Below are 18,452 nucleotides of genomic sequence, written 5' to 3' on the forward strand. Positions count from 1 at the left end.
TCTTTATGTTTGTCTGATATTGTTTATATGTACATGTTGGAGAACTTCCCCACTTTGACATTTAAGTTGGAGAACAATATACAGAGGCAATGATGTTCTGTGTTTTCCTGTCTCCTGAGATTTGGATAGCTTGGAAGTGTTTTTTACCATCTGGAAGGCAAATATAACTGGGGTCTATAAAAATATAAATTACAGCAGAATGTGATGTATTTGTTGAGGTAATTCCCCATGAGGAGAATGAGCGCATACAGGGAGACGTAGTGAGAGTGTTGAAGAACAACACACAAACAGCACACAGATACCCTTTACAGTAAATGAAGGTTTTTACTTCCAATAAACATTTAAGCAAAGTCCAAGATAACCAGTCCAAGTCACTCAGCAGTTCAAATCAGTCAGTGTCCAGTCCAACGTTAATCCAGATATCAAAGTCCAGTATCAAAACACAGTTCAGTAACAAACTTACATCTACGATCAGTAACAGTCATTAGAAGGAACGGCAATACTCTCCAACCAAAGAAAAGAGAGATTCACTGAGGCACTCCAAACAACCCAGATTTCTGGCTCCATTTTATGGCCATTTTCAGAACCACACCCAATTACAGTTTTAGCATGCTCTTAAAGGTACAGTATTAAAATGTCTATCCTCGTTTATATATTTCCAACCCAAATAACTGTTAGGTGATTTACATTCCTAACATTCTCCCCTTTTGGGTAGGACAATATATACAGTCTTACATTCTAAGTCCATAATCCTTGAAGAAAGCCTTATAATTTATAGAGCCTTCGGCCTTTGTAAAATAATCTGCTATATTGTTTTCTGACATACAGTATTCCAGCTTAATCATTTTACTTTGCACACATTGTCTCACATTTAAATATCTAAAATCTGTGTGTTTCGATCTTGTTTTAACAGCAATATTTGGAGCAATCTATATTGCTGATTGGTTATCTTCATAAACAACAATAGAATCTGTTACATCAATTCCCATGTCAATTAGTAATTGTTTATAACAAACTAAATCTGTATATAATAAAGATAAACATGAAAATTCAGCTTCCATTGTTAACAAACTTAGATGTTTCTGTCTTATAGACCTCTATCCAATTAACATTTTCCCAATAATACTACAGTACCCGATTGTTAGGGATACACCCTAGCAGAATCTGCATGGCAGTCAGGCAGGCAGGCAAAATATGTGAGATAAACGTTTTTGTAGCTTACACTCAGTAAAACAGATACACTGGGCTAGTTAAATAGTTTATTCCAGTAAGAGTTTTAGCATAGTCAAAAACAGTCCATATATCATTCACTAATTCAGTCCGTCTAGGGATTAATCAGATGCAATGTCCAGTGTCAAAAAAGAGGACAGTAAACTTACAAATATCAGTCCAGTAATATATCTTCTCGCAGTAGAGATATGAAGAAGTCAAACCTCCTTTCTTCCTTCAACATTCAGCAGCTCAGTAGTAGGAAACAGTTTAGGAGGTGCCTGCTGTATTTTGAGTATAATGGACCATTACTCACGATACGGTTTCTGCTACCTCATGAAAAACAAAACAGAAACATCCCAACATTTCTTTAACTGGCTAAGGTTTGCTGAGAAGAAAATGAGGAGTAAAGTAACTACTTTAGTTACTGATAATGGGACTGAGTTTGTTAACAAAAGATTCCAAACTATGTTGAACCTGGCTGGTGTTGAGCATAAATGTTCTGCACCTTACAGACCACAACATAACTCGTTTGTAGAACAAAGAGGACAAACTTTACAAGCCATGGCTCACACTATGTTATCTAATTCATGTTTGCCTCAAACACTGTGGGATGAAACCATAATGTGTAGTAATCATGTTTTAAACAATGTAGTTAACACAACAACTGGTGAATTGCCATTCACTCATTGGCATGGCAGAAAACCAAATTTAAGTTATCTACACACATTTGGAGCTCCAGCATGGGTGCATATTCCCTTAAAAGACTGAAAGGGCAACATAGAGCTAAGAAGTTGTTTTTTGTAGGTTATGAGGCCAATCATAGATAGCTTAGATTTTGGGATCCAGGCATAGCTCGTGTTCATTGTAGTGCTAGTGTAAAATTTCTTGAGCAAGTTGGATGGGATAAACTGGAACAGGAATCCAGCAATGATATTATTATTGACATCCAAATAGTCCCTAAAGATAAAATAAGTAAACCATGAATAGCCATTAAAGAGGAAGCAAAGGAGGAAGTAGGAGAACAGGCACAGGAGGAGAGAGAAAAACAGGAGCAGGTGGAACAGGAAAGTCCACAATTAAGCTCTGTATTACCAAGACGTTCAACCCGAGTAACATGACCACCTGATAGATATCAGGCTAGTGCTGTATGCCAAGTGAATACAGTTCCAAGTAACTATAGTGAACTAAACCTGTTTTCTGCTAAGGATCAGACTGCTGGCAGAAAGCAATGGATGAGGAACTGTAATCATTAAAAAAGTTGGAGGTATATGAAAATGTTAAGTTTACCACCAGGTAAACATGCCATAGTGTGTAAATGGATATATAAGCTTAAGACAGTTATGTTGTGGTCTGTAAGGTGCAGAACATTTATGCTCAACACCAGCCAGGTTCAACATAGTTTGGAATCTTTTGTTAACAAACTCAGTCCCATTATCAGTAACTAAAGTAGTTACTTTACTCCTCATTTTCTTCTCAGCAAACCTTAGCCAGTTAAAGAAATGTTGGGATGTTTCTGTTTTGTTTTTCATGAGGTAGCAGAAACCGTATCGTGAGTAATGGTCCATTGTACTCAAAATACACCAGGCACCTCCTAAACTAGGTTTCTTAGGATCAATTATGTCAGCAAACACAACCTCTAAAGGTTCTTTGGTCTTAAAACCTTTAAGTCTGTTTGCTGGAGTAACCTTGCTTTTATCCTGGCTACAAGCATTACAGTTTAAATACTTGGTACAGAGTTTCAATTTTACTCCCTCTGCCAATTTAACAGTTTCTTTGAGCATTTTGCAATTAATGTGCCCCAGGCGTCTATGCAGTAAGCATATATATTCATCATGTGGCTTAACATTATTATAAACTGAGTTAGCCATCTTCAGCTGATCATCATGTATCACATATAAATCATTCTCTAAATTAATAGTAACACTTTCATCCTCTTTCTCTATTATTCAGTTATCTCCCCTAAAGGTTACTACATAACCAATATTAACTAAAGCCCTTACTGATAACAAATTAAATTTCAGTTTAGGTACATAAAACATGGTTAAATGCTCATTTACACATGAACAATATGCAGTACCTTCACCAGATGCTTTCATCTTCCAACCACTTGCCAATGATACATGTTGCTTATTTGTGGATATCTTTACAAACTTCTCTCTATTTTTTTTAGTAATGCATTGCGATGCTTCATTATCAACAACTCACAAATCATGGTTTACCGTTGAATTGCTAAACATAGCTAAACTAACATTCTTCTTTGCCTTCTGGTGATTACCAGTATTCTGTTGTTTTCCCTTCTTACACAATCTAGCTATATGACCTCTAGCCCCACAAGAAAAACATTTCCTAACAGTATAGGCAGTTGAAGACAAATTCTCTTCTTGTGGTTGTTCCTTCCTCAGTTGGTCCCTATCCAGCCATCTTCTTGCTTCTTTTAACAATCTTCCAGTTATGTCAGTCAATGTCAGTTTATCTCTGGGCAGGACTTCCAGTGAAGATACATAATCATCATAACTTTCATCCAATGAGGAAAGAATGATATAAACTTGATGCAGCTCTTAAAATATTAGTTCTTTTTCATGTAGCTCTTGAAAAGTTATTTTCATGGAGTTTAAATGAGCTAACATATCTCCACCTTTCAGAAGATGTGCTCTAAACAGTTTACATGTAAGATGTATGTGTGCACCTACACTGTCACAAACATAAATCCTCTTCAAATTCAACCAACACATAGCAGCAGACTCTTGTCCACGAATATGGACTAGATGCTGGTCACTCAGTGTTAGACCAGTTATACAAAGAGCTCATTCGTTGTTCAATTTAAAGTCAGCAAGCTTCTTGGCATTGTCCTCATTTTCTGGATCCCAAGCATTTCCATTTGGTGGATCTTGAACTACAGTACATAACCCTTCTCTATGCAGAAGTGGACTGCACTTCATAGACCAGGAAACATAGTTTGTTCCATCCAACCGGATTATCAGTGATAGACTTGTTGAAGTGTCTTGTACCATCTTTTACCAGGATAGTAACCCACAATTAAACAGTAAACAGCTGTCTGTATACAGTACTGTGCATTCACACCAACTCTCAGTTATCTGGGCTTGGTATGGCCTGGGCCAATAACCAGTGTTGAGGTAATTTCCCATTAGGAGAAGGAGCACATACAGGGAGATGTAGTGAGAGTGGTAAAGAATAACACACAACCAGCCCACAGATACACTGTATAGTAAAATGTAGGTTTTTACTTCCAGTAAATGGTTAAGAAAAGTCCAAGATAAGCAATTCAAATCATTCACGGGTAAATCAGTCAGTGTCCAGTCCACGGATAATCCAAATATCAAAGTCCAGTATCAACAAACAGTTCAGTAACAGACTTACATCAATGATCAGTAACAGTCACTAGAAGGATTGGCAATAATCTCTCCAACAGAAGGAAACAAAAATTCATTGAGGCACTCTAAACAACCCAGGTTTCTGGCTCTATCTTATGGCCATTTTCGGAACCACACCCAGTTACAGTTTTAGCATGCTCTTAAAGATAATGTCTATCCTCATTTATATATTTCCAACCCAAATAACTGTTAGGAGACTTACATTCCTAACAGTCCTGACATATTTATTCACATTATTGATAAACTGACATTTTTTAGTATATTATGGAGAGCTCTAACTAAATATATTGATTAAATGTGCATTTTAAATTTGTCTTTACAAATTAATACATATGCACTGGAATGTGTAAAAAGAAGTGCAGTTAAATATAAATGAGAATTTGTTTAAACAGGGAAGGTCTATGTTTTTTTTTTCTGAAGCAACCAGACAGAGGGTATTCCCTGATGCACACCACTTGTAGTCATCAACTACAAATCATGGTGTAAATTTAAAAGCTGGCCATATGCTTTCTTCTCAATAGCAAAGGTCAAAGAAATATCTGGCACAAAAATAATTGTAGTAAATTCAAATAAATTCCATCAGAATTCCAATACATGCTAATATCCAATTTGTGTAATAGTCTCCTTTTAGAAGATTCAATGCAGTATAATGACTGAGTAGAACAGCATGTTTCATGATCATAAGTCTGGTTGAGTAGATAAGAGTTTTGAAACCCTTGAATAACTGCATAGAACCATTGGTTCAATGGTCATACGTTTGTTTGAATAGTTTTGCAACACTTGAATGAGAGACACACAGTGATTCTAAGTGCCAGTTGATTAGGTAACTCATTGAGCCATGGCAGAATTGATATCTAAAAATCTCACAAATAAAATTCTGAAAGTAGACATTCTGGCTAAATCTTTTTCTGATCATAATACTGTACTTCTGGTTTTAAGAGCAAAGTGCTTGAGTTTTAGATGGAGATTAAATGAAGCTATTCTACAAAAAGAAAGGATTGAAATAGATTATAAAAAGGAACTGCAAGAGTACTTTGAGAATAATATAGGTAAAACGAAAAGCTTAATGACCGTATGGGATGCTAGTAAAATGCTTATGAGGGGCTATTTTATACAGCACAATCTTTTATAGAAGAAAAGAATCTCAGGAAAAGACACAAAGGATATTGGAGCCAATATTATAAGTGTTTGAGGATGAAGTTCTCCAACCACTATCGAACAGAGTAAATGATATACTATGGGTGAGGGGAGGAAAATCCCAGACGTGGACATTGTGTTGCTACCAAAGGAGGGTCAAAATGTTAGAAAGACAAAGAATTGTAGACCCATTGCATTATTAAACATGGATTACAAACCCTCTGCTGCCATTTTGGTAGAAAGTCTAAAGAAGATTTTACACGTATATACATGGAGATCACGCAGGCTTTCTGTCAAAAAGAAATAATGTAAAGACTCTTTTAAATATTATTGAATGTTTACAATATCATAATGAGTAACTGGCAGAATAGAATAGAATAGAATAGAATAGAATAGAATAGAATAGAATAGAATGGAATGGAATGGAATAGAATGGAATGGAATGGAATGGAATGGAATGGAATGGAATGGAATAGAATAGAATAGAATTATAGTAATGCCTTTACACATACATATATTTACATATCCATTTCACTTTATGGATCTAACGATTTTATTTTATTTTTGTCTTGTGGCTCATGCATTCCTGCCTCTGCAAGTCCTCACATGTTTTGAACTTGTTCATATATGTGACTGTCTCACTATCATTATGGAATTATCCAATTCATATCCCCCAAATTCTATGGGACTCTATGAAAATAGGACCAACTAACACTGAATAATATTATTTATTGTACCCATCTTATTCCAACTCATGGCTGGGAGCCCCAAAGCTCTGTTGCTGATTTGTTACTATGTTGCACTATCTAGTTTTGTCTGAAAAATATCTCCAGAAGGCAGATCTGTCTGATCTATTTCAAACATCTTGTTATAGAGTGAGGCATTTGTACACAGAAAGAAGGCACTTATGGAAGATGTTAGTATTCATGAAATTACTGTTAATAGCACTGCCTGAAGTGGAGTGTAAGACTCCTACCCTTCAATTTGACTTTCAGGAGCCTCTTCCTATTCGGCACACCTATCATAAGCTTGGAGACATTAATATTGCTGGCATTATTTCTGCCTTCTTTGCATCTTCTAGTCCCATTGCTTTCATTCAAGATCCTTCTCAGACATTTCATGATGGACTTATGTAAGTACATCATTAATTTATTGTCAAGTTCTGAACCTTGTTGGTAAATCACATGAAGGTTGAAATATTTTATTCTAATGACAAAAACTAAAGAAAAGAATATCTAAAATAGGATGTCTATAATTTTATGTAAATTATATTTTACTTCAAATTTCCAAGTAAAGTTGAAATAGTTAAAATAGAGGTCAAATCTCTATTTATAACATAGCACATATTAATATCTATTAATATCTATATATGTATCTATACATACATATATGCTTCTATTTATGAAGCTGTTACTGGAGTTAAGGAAGGGAAAAACCTATTTCCCATGATAAGTTTTCTCTGATATTTCTGGAATCAAAAACTAGCAATTTCCTTTTGCATATAATAGTAGAACATCGAAATAAAAATTATTAAACACATTCCACGAAATATGCTGTACTGAAGGATTGCAAGGCACATAATGTGAAACAAACCTTTCTTACTGTATTGTTTTATTTTGCCTTACAGAATAGTTTTTCAGAATTACCAGCATATTCTGACCTTACCTTTTTCTGTAAAAGAGAAAACCTCCAGATTCTACCCAATGTCACAATGGGCTTCCACATTTTTAACAGCAATTTTAGTCCATGTTGGACTTACTTTGCCTCAATTTTGCTGCCTTTCACGCAGGGAAAATTCATCCCTAACTATAAGTGTGGGATCACAAAAATGTTGACTGCAGTCATCGGGGCATCTGATATCTCTCTTCACATGGCAACTGTATTGTGCATCTACACAGTACCTCAGGTAAGATGTGCTGAAGATATAGATTATCATCTATATTCCACAAACATATATATGCTTCTCTTTGTAAAGAGGAGTGACCTTTCAGATTCCTAGATAATATTTTCTGTTTGATAGAGTCATCACAGCAGCATGAACAGTTGTAACTCTGAATAGAAAATGGAGATATTTGACACAGCAAAACACGCCCCAATTCCAGACACTGAACTATGGTTAAAATTTGAAATATTCACATTGAGACTACTTCAGAAAAATGTATTTACGTATACCACAGGGGTGACATCTTGTTGATATTTCCTAAAAAAACCCAGCTGGTTGCATAATTGCAGTATATAAGGTCAAAGATACCGAAGGAGTCAAATAAATGTATATGTTTTCAGAAGGTCACATAGATGTTTGCATTTTCATATGTTTATTTTTCTGTAGCTGACCTATAGATCTGCTCCAGTCATAGATAAAGAGACTCAAGCAATTTTCTTCCAACAAATGTTTCCAAATGAATCCCAGCAACATAAGGGCCTCCTGAAGTTGCTGCTGTATTTTAGATGGATCTGGATTGGAATTCTTGTAGTAAAGGATGAAAAAGGAGAAAAATTCCTCCAGGAGGTGCTCCCCATATCTTTTGAGCATGGTATCTGCCTTGAATTCATATCAGAGTTATCAAATGTGGCTTTTTACACTGATTTTACTGATGCTATGGATGGAGGATTACATATATATCCTGTTCTCATGAACAGCACAGCCAATGTGATAATCCTATATGGTGAAACTCAGTCCATATCAGTTCTGAGAACTTTCCTCCAGTTTTCAGAAGTGGAGGATATACCAAAGAAGAATAAGATCTGGCTTATAAATGCTCAGACAGATTACACATAAATTGCCATTCAAAACTCTTGGGGTATCAATTTCCTACATGGTGCTTTATCCTTTGCAGTTCACACAAAGCAAATCCAAGAGTTCCAAGAATTTATTCAAAACTTGAATCCAAACAACAACCACAACCTGAATGATCATTTTCAAAAAGATTTTTGGGAACAGGCATTCAATTGTTTCTTTCCAAACTCAAAAACTGAGGCCTCTGAGAAGAAATGTACTGGACAGGAGAGGCTTCAGAATTTTCCCACATCTGTGTTTGAAACACTAATGAGTGGCCAGAGTTACAATATTTACAATGCAGTCTATGCTGTAGCACATGCTTTGCAATCTCTCTCTCTGTTCAAATCCAGAATGTCAACAAGGATGAAAGAAAGACGGAAAAATTTTCACAATCAATTGTGGTGGCAGGTAAGTCTGTTAACAGAGTAGTGCAGAAACCAACATATCTGTAGTTGTGCATCATGTGTCCATAAACTCTAGCAAACAATATTCTCCAGGAATATTGATGCCTGAAAATCAAAAAGTGAGATGTAATAATGTATTAGTAATAAAAATATTCATATGCTGATATTAAAATTGTAAAGGACATTCTACAAAATTTACTTAGAATATACTTCCTGTCAAGCCCAAATCCAAAAATGACAGATGATAATTCTAAGATGATTTCTTCTTGTTTTACACCTATAGATAAAACCTTGTCAATCTGAGCACTCTATTATCTGTATCTAAAATTTACTCAATGCATTATTAGGGAGGGGTTATCTTCCTCCTCTTTTTCTCAGACATAATATCCAAACTGAATTGTCGTTTACTTCTCTGAAATGCATCCTCTTTTTCCTTGGATTCCACTTCCTCACTACATTCCATTCTTTTTCTATAAGTTTAGTCTATAAATAAATGGAAGGAGGTGATTTACTGCCTCCACATCATTTGCCGAAGCTATGTTTTTGTTGTTATGGTTAGTATTGTTGTGGTTGTTGTATATGCACTTAGACTTATATATCACGTCACAGTGTTATAAAGCCCTCTCTAAGCAGTTTATAGAGTCAACATATTGTCTCGAATAATCTGGGTCCTCGTTTTACCAACCTTGGGAGGATGGAAGGCTGTGTCACCCTTGATCCAGTGATCCAGAAGTCAGCAGAAGTAGCCTGCAGTACTGCATTCCAACCACTGTGCCACCATGGCTGATGTTCCCTTTTTATGAGGCATAGGGTTCTGGCCTCTTCATAGACCATTTCTACACCCAGTTATTCACAACAAGACGTGCATAGTTTTAGAACATGGATGGAGAAGAATGAGAGTGACTTTATATGCTTCCAAGAACATGGGTCTAAGAGGAGAAGGGAAGGGAGTGAAGGTCTTTTTAATATCTCAGTGCACTTAATAAAAGAAGATCAAGGCCTGCAGATGTTGACTCTGACTTTGCTTTAATGCATCCAATAAAAGAAATGTCACTGCCCTGCAGTCCTTAATTCCCACCACTTATCTCTGGGGTCGGCAACCTGCGGCTCTTTCAGCCCTCTGCTGCAGCTCCTGACACAATTCCTTTTGCCACCTCCATGGCCTGCCTGCTGCTCACGCAGCACCTTGTAAAGCACAGGGAAATTTAGTGTGCTTCACAATGGAGGAGATAGGCTCCACTCCTCCTCCTGGAGCTCTTTACAAAGCAGAGCCACAATGTGATCCTGCCCCACTTGGTCATGGTAACAACAGCGGCAGCGACTTGTACTCACATCTTGGATGTCACTGACTTTTTGTACCAAGCCAGCAGGCTGCTGGTGTTGTGATGCCCCACCTCCCCAATTGCCAGCTGATTTTCAGCTGTCTGCCAACCAGTTGATCATCAGCATGATGCTAATTGATTTGTTGGTCTCCGAACATTAGATTCCCTCCACCCAGAACCAGTTCAGGGGTTCCTTCACCCCCAGGTATGGTAAAGCCATGTGGGGTTTGACATTGTTGCAGGTCAGACCAGTGACTTGGGATGGAGAGCAGGTCGTGTGTTTCCAGCACCCAGAAAGGCCGAAAGTAGTTGTTCGCCATTTCCTGCTGCAGTCAGTGTGACAGCGAGACACAGATAGATATGAGGTTCTGCAGAACCAGAATCAGAGAGAGACACTGAGAAACAGAGTTAGACAGAGAGAAAGAGATGGTGAGAAAGAGAGAGAGAGAGAGAGAGAGAGAGAGAAAGCGAGAAAGAGAAAGAGAAAGAGAAAAAGAAAAACAAAGAGATAGAAAGAAAAACAGAGAGAGCGACAGAGAAAGAGAGAGATAGAAAGACAGAGATAGTGACACACACACACACACAGAGAGAGAGAGAGAGAGAGAGAGAAAGAGAGAGAAAGAGAGAGAAAGAGAGAGAAAGAGAGAAAGAGAAAGAAAAAAAGAAAAACAAAGAGATAGAGAGAAAGAAAAACAGAGAGAGCGACAGAGAAAGAGAAAGATAGAAAGACAGAGACAGTTACACACACACACACACACACACACAGAGAGAGAGAGAGAGAGAGAGAGAGAGAGAGAGAGAGAGAGAGAGAGAGAGAGAGAGAGAGAGAGAGATATGAACAACATACTCAGGGTGGGAGTGTGGCAAGAGGTGGCTGGGATGAGAGAGTGGGGCATTTTAACAACTGGTTCTCTGACCTACTGACTGGCTGGGTAGGTGTGGGTAGGGTCACGTGACTGAGTGGGAGTGAGTACGTTGAGTCGGTTACTCCCACCTAATCATACCAGTTGTTGAATTATTGGCTCCTAGTGTTTTCTTTACTGTGGGAAATGGGTCCAAATGGCTCTTTGAGTGTTTAAGGTAGCAGACCCCTGGCTGAACCTCTTCTAGAGACTTTATTTCTGAGGTAGAATATAGTTTGCTAAAATTATTTTCTAAATTAATTTTAGACTTTACTTTCTAAAAGTAAATCTATCTTCCATTATGTTGTAAATTTAACTGGCAGACCTTGCTTTATTATGGTCATTGGAAATTGGATTTCCATTGCTAAGTGATGCAGTTATAGTTGTGACATCCCTTGACCATGAGGTTTAGCAATAACAGTTCTGGAAGACCCCTGTAACCATTGTTAAGTGAGGATTGCATAGTTTTTAAAGCATGAACTTCATGTGATCACTATTTCCAATTTCCTTCTAGCTTTCCTATTGACTTTGCTTGTAGAAAACCAGAAAGATATATTGTAAATCACAGTCAAGTAACTGTAGGTTGCCATGACAGTGAGAAATCCAGGCCAATTATTAACTTCCAGGATTGTGATCATATGAGCACAGTAAGGAAGTCATAAGTACCACTTGTTCTGCACTGTTACAATTTCAGATGGTTGCTGAACAAGCAGTCACTGAACAACGAACACCTGTACTTAAGGGTTGTTGTACTGCCCCAATTATTGTGTTGGTATTCAGTCAACTAAGTCCTGTCTGAGTCTTGAAACCCCATGAACCATAGCATGCCAACCCCACCCCCTGTCATCCACTGTCTTCCCAAATTTGCCCAAATTAATGCAAATTGTGCTGATGACACTATTTAGCCATCTCATTTTTTGAGAGGTGGGATTCAGTCAATTCGCAGAGGTTCAAGCAAACTGGTTGCTTTTGTGCAGTTCAGAGAACTGGCAAATCTCACCACTGACTGGCCCCACCCACCCTGCCCCATCATTCCTCATCTCACCCCACCCACCTTGGTTGGTGCCTAGAATCATTCCTGCAGCATAGCTACTGCTGTTTTATGGCTCCCTCATTTGTCTTAACCACATGGTCTCTGTGGGCCAGACAGGTTGCCTGCCTTCACCATGGCATCCCACACGATGCCCATGGCCCAGCTAAGTTGCTCTGATCTCTGCCTGATGTGCCTGCAGGGCAATCAATTCTGAAATCCAGGCCCAGCCCCTTCCACGTGGCCTGCCTTCACCCCAGACTCCCACACTGTGCAGCTCCCTGCCAAGCCTTCTTTAACCATTCTCCACTACCAATCATGTGGCTCAGCTATCTGCCTGTGTGGTGAGCCTTCCTTCACCTCTTTACCAGTGTGAACTGCCTTCAGCCTCTGCCTCTTTGTTCAGCCAAAACTGAGATGGCAGCCGTTACTTCGGCAAAGAGGCACAGGCTGCAGGCTGTTTGTGCCAGAAAAGAGGCTGTAGTCTCCAGATCATTAGCACAGATAGCAGAGTTGGAAAGGACCTCATAGGTCATCAAGTCCAACCCCCAGGCAGTGGCTGCAGGCTGTTAGAGCCAGCAAAGAGACAGTGGCTTCAGGCTGTTTGTGCAAGGAAAGGTGCAGCAGCAGCCAAAGACAGGTGTCTCAGCTTGGAGTTGTACCCAGCTGTACCAACAAAGGCCATAAGTAACTGCCCACCATTTCCTGCTGCTAAAATATTTTAGAAAACCCTGACTGTTCATAGTGAGACCTAGAAAGAGAAAAGGCATTGGACAATCACTTGTGGCTGTTGCTGTACAAAGGTAAGTCTAAGGTTCTGGTCATCACCACCACTGCTTCAGCCTGTCACACTGCCACACCTTGCCATGAATAACATGGAGTTGGCCATGCTCACTCCGTCACATGACCCCACCCCCAGCCTTGCCCGATTGGTCATTAGAAAAAAACAATTGTTAAATTAGTTGAATCCCACCACAGCATCTTTTGCTATCCTCTTCTCCTTTTGCTTTCACTCTTTCACAACATCAGGGTGTTTTCCAATGAGTCTTCTCTTCTCATTAGGTTGCCAAAGTATTTGAGCTATGTGGGCATAAGCTGAAACATATTTGCAAGTCACTATATGTCAGTGTCTATTTCAATTACTTTTTTTTTTGCTAAAAAACTAAAAAAATAAATGTTTTTCCTGTTGCTAAAAGTTTACAGGAGTTCTTTGTTCCCTTGAAAATTCATCACTATCTTTCCTGTTTTAAGTGTCTTCCTCTTTTTCAGTGGTTTTCTATTTTTTTCTCTTAGACCATTAAGAATTTAAAAATTTCTAAAGAATTAAAGTAAATAAACTATATTTTCAAATGTTTAGTTGAAAAAAGAAATTGAAAAAGATATAAAAATTGAAAAAAGAATTTAAAATTAAACATGATATTTAAGGATTGAAAAGAGATTAAAATTTTAACAAAGAATTTAATAAATTGAAAAAAAAATTAAAAACAGGATTTTTTTTCTTTTAAAAAAGGGAACCATTTCACTTTCTACCATTAGAGTGGTATCATCTGCATATCTCAGGTTGTTGATATTTCCACCACCAATCCTAATTCTGTCGTGTGATTCATATAGCCTAGCATTTCACAAGATGTGCTTTGGTATTCAGTAGGTTCTGACCAGTCCCGGAGAACCGGTAGCGGAAATCTTGAGTAGTTCAGAGAACAGGCAAATACCACCTCTGACTGGAGATTTTACAGTATCCTTCCTCTGCCACATACACCAAGCCACTCCCACAGGACCAGTAGTAAAATAATTTGAATCCCACCACCGATAGCCTATTACCCTATTTTGAAGCAATCAGTTGTCCCATGTCCAGTTCTAACTTTCGATTTTTGGCTGACATGAAGATGTCAGACCTGCCCAGAGTGGGGATACACTTTTACTGACAAGGGGTGTGATGGTCATGAGTCACTTTGGTGCTGAAATGCAGCTTCAAACAGCAACTAATTGACTCAGGCAGCCCCAGTGAGTATAGCAGAGCAGCATGGGAATCACGTGGGCAGCCTAGACTGGGGGGAAGTTGCTCATTTAGGGAAAGCATAGCACAATGGGTGGGTGGGTGGAGCTAGGGATTCATATATACCTCGCTGACCATCCAGCAGCCCACCACTGGACCTGGCCCAATCTCATCCCTTAGGAAAGAAAGCCCCTCAACCCCATTTGGTTAAAGCAATGGGTTATTTTACTAAAGGTGTTGATTGTAGCAATGTCAAGCCAGCTCTGAATTCACCCACATTTACCAGGTACAAAAAAGGTTCACTCACAATTACACACACAGAGAGACATACATTTCCAGTGAAGCAGAGCTCGCCATCATGTTTTGAGAACATTTAAAATTTTGGGGATAATCCGCATATTACTCAGATTGCTTGGGCTTGCGATGCTGGTACAAACAGGACCTGACAGGTCTTTTTCACATGTTGTTTCCCCCTCCTGATTTCCCATCACACACACACACACACACACACACACACACACACACAGACAGACACAGACACACACACACAGAGTTTTCATCTTCCTCCTCCCCTTTCTGGCCTGTGATGGCAGGAAACAGGTGAGGTGCCAAGCCAAATTAGGCAGAGCTGACATGAGCCTTCTCAGGTGACAGGTATGGAGTTTGGGTACTCCCTTTTCTTTAAGAACTTGCCACAGATTGCTGTGATCCACATTATCAAAGGTTTTAGCATGGTAAATGAAACAGAAATAGATGGTTTTTCGGGAACTCTCTTGCTTTCTCATAATCCAGCAAATGCAGGAAATATAATTGCACTTCCTCTGCCTTTTCAAAAACATAATTTCTACTTCTTATTTCTTGGTTGAAACACTACTGAAGCCTAGTTTGTTGCATTTTAAAATATAACCTTGCTAGTGTGTGAAATGGGTGTTTATGGTATATGGTAGTTTTATACATCCTAGTATTTATTATATATTTATTAGAAGTGATCTGGCTTAAGTAGCTTTCACAGTTAAGCTACAGAGCTTTTTTTTTTTTTGCTGGCTCTTTATTTTTCAATTCTATGTTAGTTTTATTTCAAAACTCTGATATGTAACCTCTACCTCTATTTTAGAATGATTGTTATGTTAATTGTTTGATACTGTCCTACAACTAAAACATTCACATGTGTTTTTGTAAACATACGATTATGAATTATTTCTCACCCTTGTTCATCTTTGATTGCCTCTGTTTCAGATTCATCCTTTTTGAGAAGAATGAGTTTCAACAACAGTGTTGGTGAAAAGATCTCCTTTGATAAAAATGGAGAATTCATTGGTGGTTTTGATATTATCAACTGGATCACATTCCCGAATCAATCTTTTGCTAGGATCAAAGTTGGAGTGATAGATCCCACAGCTCCAGCAAAGAAGTTGTTCAATATTTCTGTAGATTCCATCTCATGGCCGTTAGGCTTTAATAGGGTTAGTTTTTTTTTAAATCTAGATATGTCTGTCTTCATTTAATTATCTGTATTGATGAAAGTCTCAGAGCATTATCTCTGACTAACCTAGGCACAAATATCCTGGAGAAGGAAAGGTATCAGTAAGATTTTTTTTTTTTAACATTTCCAGCAATTGCTATTGAATGTTTTATCCTTTTCTGGCTCCCTGTTAATTATGGACAATGGTTTTCATGGTTTTGAAGTAAAAGCTGCTAGATTTCATCAGTTTGCTGACTTCAAAATTCAGAAGTTGTGAAAACCAACTTTAACTAACCAGCACAGAAATTGTCTTTGAAGAGTGGTGATTATGATTATCAATGGCCATAAATACAATTATTGTTGATATTTAATTAATTATAATTTCAGAGCAATTACTTCTAAAATTATGACATAACATTACTTTCTTTTTAATCTGTTGATTCCATGTAACCGTCATGCCCCTGTTGGAGACTGACTCTAAGGAAGAGGTGGAACAACCAACAGGGAGTGGAAGTGTGGATCCAGAAGTGGTGGAGGAGGCTGGGGAAGGGCAGAAGCCAGCTGAGCAATCAGAGGAGGATCCAGGCCCATCCCCTATCCATCCTAGGGCAAGCAGGGAGGAAAGGATCAAGGAAAGACATGGTCTACTCGGAAGAAGAGGGCAATGATCCTCCTCATGGGTTGCAGCTGTGAGCTCTGTATAAGAGTTTGGAACTGCGTGTTCACAGACACTGAAGTCAAATTAGTGCTTTCATTGGGTGAGGTTTATCTTTGTTGGCATTCTTCCAATGGACTCTCCCCAGTTATCTTCCTGGAATGTGTGATTAATTATCTTGGTTTACCTTGGAACTCTTGGTCAATGCAGTTTGTTTTTTGGTTTCCTTTTGCTTCATGATCTACTTTTTGAATTTAAACTGTGACTAATAAAACAGCGAAGTTAAGTTGAAGGCATTACAAGACCTTGATTCATGTTTGAGTTTTTGTGTTATTTTTGAGACACTACAGGTCATCACGTAAACTCTCCAAGCTCTTCCTTTCCTCTCTGTATCTTAAAATACTTTTCTTCATTCATTGTTAGGCATTACTTGTATCTTTGTGTAATGATCCTTGTAAGACAGGACACAGCAAGGCCAAGAAAGAAGGAAAGTTGTTTTGTTGCTATGATTGCCGTCTATGTCCATAGGGGAAGATATCAAAGGAGAAGGGTAGGAAATTTTCAAATACAACCCTATGTATATTGACTGTCTACAATCAACTGTATCAATTGCACTGTGTTCTTTTTCAGACCAGGATTAACACTCTCCATGTCCTGAAGATCAATATCCAAATCCTGGCAAAAATATGTGCATTCCAAAGTGGATCACTGTTTTGTCCTATGAAGAACCCTTAGGGATCAGTCTGACTGTTCTTTCTCTTTGCTTTTCTTTAATGACAACTTTGGTAATCACAATCTTCATCAAACACAAAGACACTCCTATCATCAAAGCCAACAACCAGAATCTCATTATACACTTCTAGTTTCTCTTCTTTTGTCTTTCCTTTGTGTCTTTCTATTTGTTGGGAGGCCAAATACATTAGTTTGTCTCTTTCGACAACCAGCTTTTCGTCTCATTTTTCTGTGGCAATTTCTTGTGTATTGGCCAAAACCTTTGTTGTGGTTCTAGCATTTATGGCCACCAAACCTGGTTCCAGATTGAGGAAATGGGTGGGGGGAAGGATGGTCATTCTACTATCCTGTTCCCTTGTTCAATTAAGTTTTTTTGCTGTGTGGCTGATAACTTCCCCACTGTTTCCAGATTTTGATGTGCCTTCAATGTCTAAAGAAATCATCCTGGAGTGCAATGAAGACTCAGTCATGTTCTACTGTGTTTTGGGCTTTATGGGTTTTCTTGCTCTGATTAGCTTTTCTGCTGCTTTTCTAGCTAGGAATTTACCTGACAGTTTCAATGAAGCCAAATTCATCACCTTCAGCATGTTGGTCTTCTGCCGTGTTTGGCTGTGCTTTATTCCAACCTATATAAGCACAAAGGGAAAATATACATTGGCAGTGGATCCGTGATCTCCTCCAGTGCTGGCTTACTAATGTGTATCTTTCTTCCCAAGTGTTTTATCATTGTGATGAGACCTGAACTGAATGATAAACATCAGCTCATAAAGAGAAAGTTTAAAGAAATATTCCCTGATATCCTTTTTATGTACATGTTGGAGAAGTTCCCCGCTTTGACATTTTAGTCAGAGAACAATGTACAGAGACAGTGATGTTCTGTGTTTCCTTGTCCCCTGTTATTTGGATAGCTTGGAAGAGTTTTTCCTTTTGGAAGGCAATTATAACTGCAGTCTATAAAAAAAATATAAATTACAGCACAAAATAATGTATTGACATATTTATTGACATTATTGATATACTGACATATTTTAGTCTATTATGGATAGCTCTGACTAAATGTATCGATTAAATGTGCATTGTAAATTTGTCTTTACCGGTCATCTTAATACATATGCACTGGAATGTGTAAAAAGCAGTGCAGTTAAATACAAATGAGAATTTGTTTAAACAGGGAAGGTCTCTTTTTTTTTTCTGAAGCAATCAGACAGAGTGTATTCCCTGATGTGCACCGCTTGTAGTCATCACCTACAAAGCATGGAGTAAATTCAAAAGTTGGCCATATGCCTTCTTCTCAATAGCAAAGGTCAAAGAAATATCTGGCACAAATATAATTCTAGTGAATTCAAATAAATTCCATCAGAATTCCAATACATGCTAATATCCAATTTGCGTAATAGTCTCCTTTTAGGAGATTCAATGCAGTATAATG

General features: G+C 38.1%; 1 protein-coding gene and 1 pseudogene across 1 annotated transcript in view; both read left to right on the forward strand.

Annotated features, from left to right (window-relative positions):
- The first annotated feature begins 6,528 nt into the window (after positions 1 to 6,528).
- Positions 6,529 to 18,452, forward strand: part of LOC113451726 (vomeronasal type-2 receptor 26-like) — a 102,076-nt gene continuing 90,152 nt past the window's right edge. Inside the window, exon 1 of the mRNA XM_087917814.1 lies at positions 6,529 to 6,873. Coding sequence (XP_087773940.1) covers positions 6,536 to 6,873 — 338 coding nt within the window. The 5' untranslated portion in view covers positions 6,529 to 6,535. The remainder of the gene's footprint in view (positions 6,874 to 18,452) is intronic.
- On the forward strand, positions 7,570 to 17,868 carry LOC113451728 (vomeronasal type-2 receptor 116-like; annotated as a pseudogene).

The sequence above is a fragment of the Pseudonaja textilis genome, chromosome Z (assembly GCF_049901715.1).
Source record: "Pseudonaja textilis isolate UNSWEBS1 chromosome Z, rPseTex1.2, whole genome shotgun sequence".
In the NCBI taxonomy this organism is placed as follows: domain Eukaryota; kingdom Metazoa; phylum Chordata; class Lepidosauria; order Squamata; family Elapidae; genus Pseudonaja; species Pseudonaja textilis.